We start from the raw sequence: 2,536 nt of genomic DNA, 5'->3' as shown, positions 1-2,536 counted from the left end.
CAAAAGGCCAATGCTAACTTGCGCTTGTTAGAAAGGATAAAATACCTTGTATGCATAGTATATGGCCTTGAGCAATTTAAAGAGCATGAGCCATATTGATTGCAGCTAAGCATCATTCAGTAACTACTCTCTCCTAGTAAGATCCATGGGTGCGCATTTTTGACACATTCTATAATTCTAAGAACACAAACACTGGAATGACCGGCCAAAATAAACCTCTCTATACAATCATCCTCTTACAAGTCATTCAGCCAGTTCTTTTGCAGGTCCTTAGCTTTTCCATCCCATGCACCATTCCCAATGGTTACCATCTAAGATTTTTGGCCTGCCCTCTGGGTAGCCTTAGCAACGGTTCGAGTTTTGCAAAGCTAATCTTTCTATTTGTTGGGGTGAGAATTTCCTATTGGTTGCTAGTAACTTTGGCAGGCTGGTATTTATGACTTTGGAACAAAGGTGATTGGTCCAAGTATGCTCCTTGTAAGAGGCTTTAATGCATGCATTTACTGACTTCGTCCTCTCTCTCCCTCTCTCTCTCCTTCTCTCTCCTCTCTCCCCTTTCTCTTCTCCTTTTCTCTCTCCTTTCTCTCTCTCTTTCTCTCTCTCTCTTCTTCTTCTTCTTCTCTCTAAGCAAGCCCCCCCCCCCCTCTCTCTCTCACTCACACACACAATGAAATTCATCTTGTTGACTATTGGACCATTTGCGTTTACTACTCTTTGTATACTCTTTCCTTTTCATGCCTCCAATTTTATGCTCTCTTAAGCATTTCACTCACCCATAGGCAGGCCTAATGAATGATAGATATATATATCATTCACACTGTTATCTCAATAAAACCTCGTAAGGCAACCTAAGCAACATTCACCATAAGGCTTTCCATGTAGTCCGACGACAGCAAACCAATACTAGAAAGGCATTCAAAGTACGATTAAATTTTACATATTCATTCATAAAAGCGTCCAGGGAAATGTAAGCTTGGCATTTTTGACATGAAGGTACTAGAAAGGCATCCAAAGTACGATTAAATTTTACACATTCATTCGTAAAAGCGCACATGGAAATGTAAACTTGCATTTTGACATGAAATGCCATCTTGGCATTGTCGAATTGAGTGATCTTATCTAATAAGAATTCGATGAGTCTGCAAATCAGATGGAAATCGAACTCCCCTGATTTATAAAATCAATTGTGAGGTAAGGACAATGTGAAGCAAGAAAACGACATATCCTTAACTTTCGGAAACTGCTTGACGTATTCTCTCGTCAATAAACAGTCTGTCCGCATGAGCTTCCTAATTTCCAGTGATAAAAAACACTAGGCGCTTTATAAAGTAGCCTGGAAATAGTTTCACAAAATTACAAAACTAATACAAACGCAGAGTAACTGGTAAGGCCACGTGAAACCAGAAGGAAACAGTTGCAAAGGAGACGCACGGTAAAATAACATTGCATAGTATTCTCTCTTCATAGATATCCAAGGAGTCAAGAACAGTGTGAGCACTTTGAGATCCAAAACAGGTCTGCAGACCACAGAATACATCGAATACTTGGCCAATGCTTTTCATTGGGAGTTACGTTGCTTCAATTGCTTCACTTGCTGATTAAGTCTTTCGATCTGTACCAACATATGGGTGGTGCAGTAAAGAAGCCAATAAAGGAGAAGAGCTGCGAGCACTAGAATGGCGTTGCGCTGGCTTTTCATAATGGATTTCGCATGTCTTGACTGCTCGGCCACAGTGCAAGTCGGTCCATCGCATTTGGGCATGTGGTCATACTTCCAGTAGATGTCAAGGAGAAGAAAGAGACAAAAGGGGATCAAAGCCATGAGAGGTTGCAGACTGTTCCTGGCAACAGCGATGATCCCCTTGCGAAGGCGTTCCAGACCAGGCAGGGTCACGAGCAACAGAATGATAGCTTCCGCTGCGACGGCATAAGCCAAGACGGCCCATTCTAGTGCCATATTCCAACGAGCGAATAGCAAGATGTGCAGGCAACAAGATCGTGCATTACCTGAATTCTGGATCGAAGGAAGGTTTCAAAAACTGGAGCTGAAAAGAACGCAACTATGGCCGATCCGATCGATCCAAGCACCGATTTAGCAGCAGAATTCGGATGCAGAAATCCAAGATCGTCCAAATCCTCACATCGACAATGGGCAAGATAAGAGAAAGATGCTGATTAAGGCAAAATTCACAGGGACTCTGCGCAAACCCTAATTTGATAACATGCGTTTTGTCCTTTTCAAACATGTGCCACACATAGGGTCATGCAGCACACCTCTATGGGTGAGTTTTTGGCCCGTTCCGAGGCCATCGATTCGCATAGGGGAACATTCTATCGGCTGCGACAAGCCGAGTTCCCCCGTCTTGTGTTCACAAGACACATTTTTCTCAACAAATCACAAAACTTGGGGTTTCAAAATTTGAAGAATTTTGCTGATTTTAAAGCTAAAATATAACTAAATTGCCTAACATTTTGCAAATTTTACAGAATTGAGAAAATATCTTTTACGATTAATTGTATATGGTTTGTAGGTTTT

At 41.7% G+C, this 2,536-nt stretch overlaps 1 protein-coding gene across 1 annotated transcript; it reads right to left on the bottom strand.

Annotated features, from left to right (window-relative positions):
* Positions 1-1,395: 1,395 nt before the first annotated feature.
* On the bottom strand, positions 1,396-2,309 carry LOC147904406 (uncharacterized). The gene has a single exon (XM_087394266.1). It carries the CDS (start codon positions 1,955-1,957, stop codon positions 1,559-1,561), a length of 399 nt encoding a protein of 132 aa, XP_087250392.1. The 5' UTR covers positions 1,958-2,309; the 3' UTR covers positions 1,396-1,558.
* Positions 2,310-2,536: the final 227 nt, after the last annotated feature.

This window comes from Dipteris shenzhenensis, chromosome 2 (genome assembly GCF_047967505.1).
Source record: "Dipteris shenzhenensis isolate YYH24624 ecotype China chromosome 2, Dip_SZ_1.0, whole genome shotgun sequence".
NCBI classification, from domain to species: domain Eukaryota; kingdom Viridiplantae; phylum Streptophyta; class Polypodiopsida; order Gleicheniales; family Dipteridaceae; genus Dipteris; species Dipteris shenzhenensis.
The sequence above is the reverse complement of the archived record's forward strand: the minus strand, read 5'-3'. Positions and strand labels throughout refer to the sequence as shown.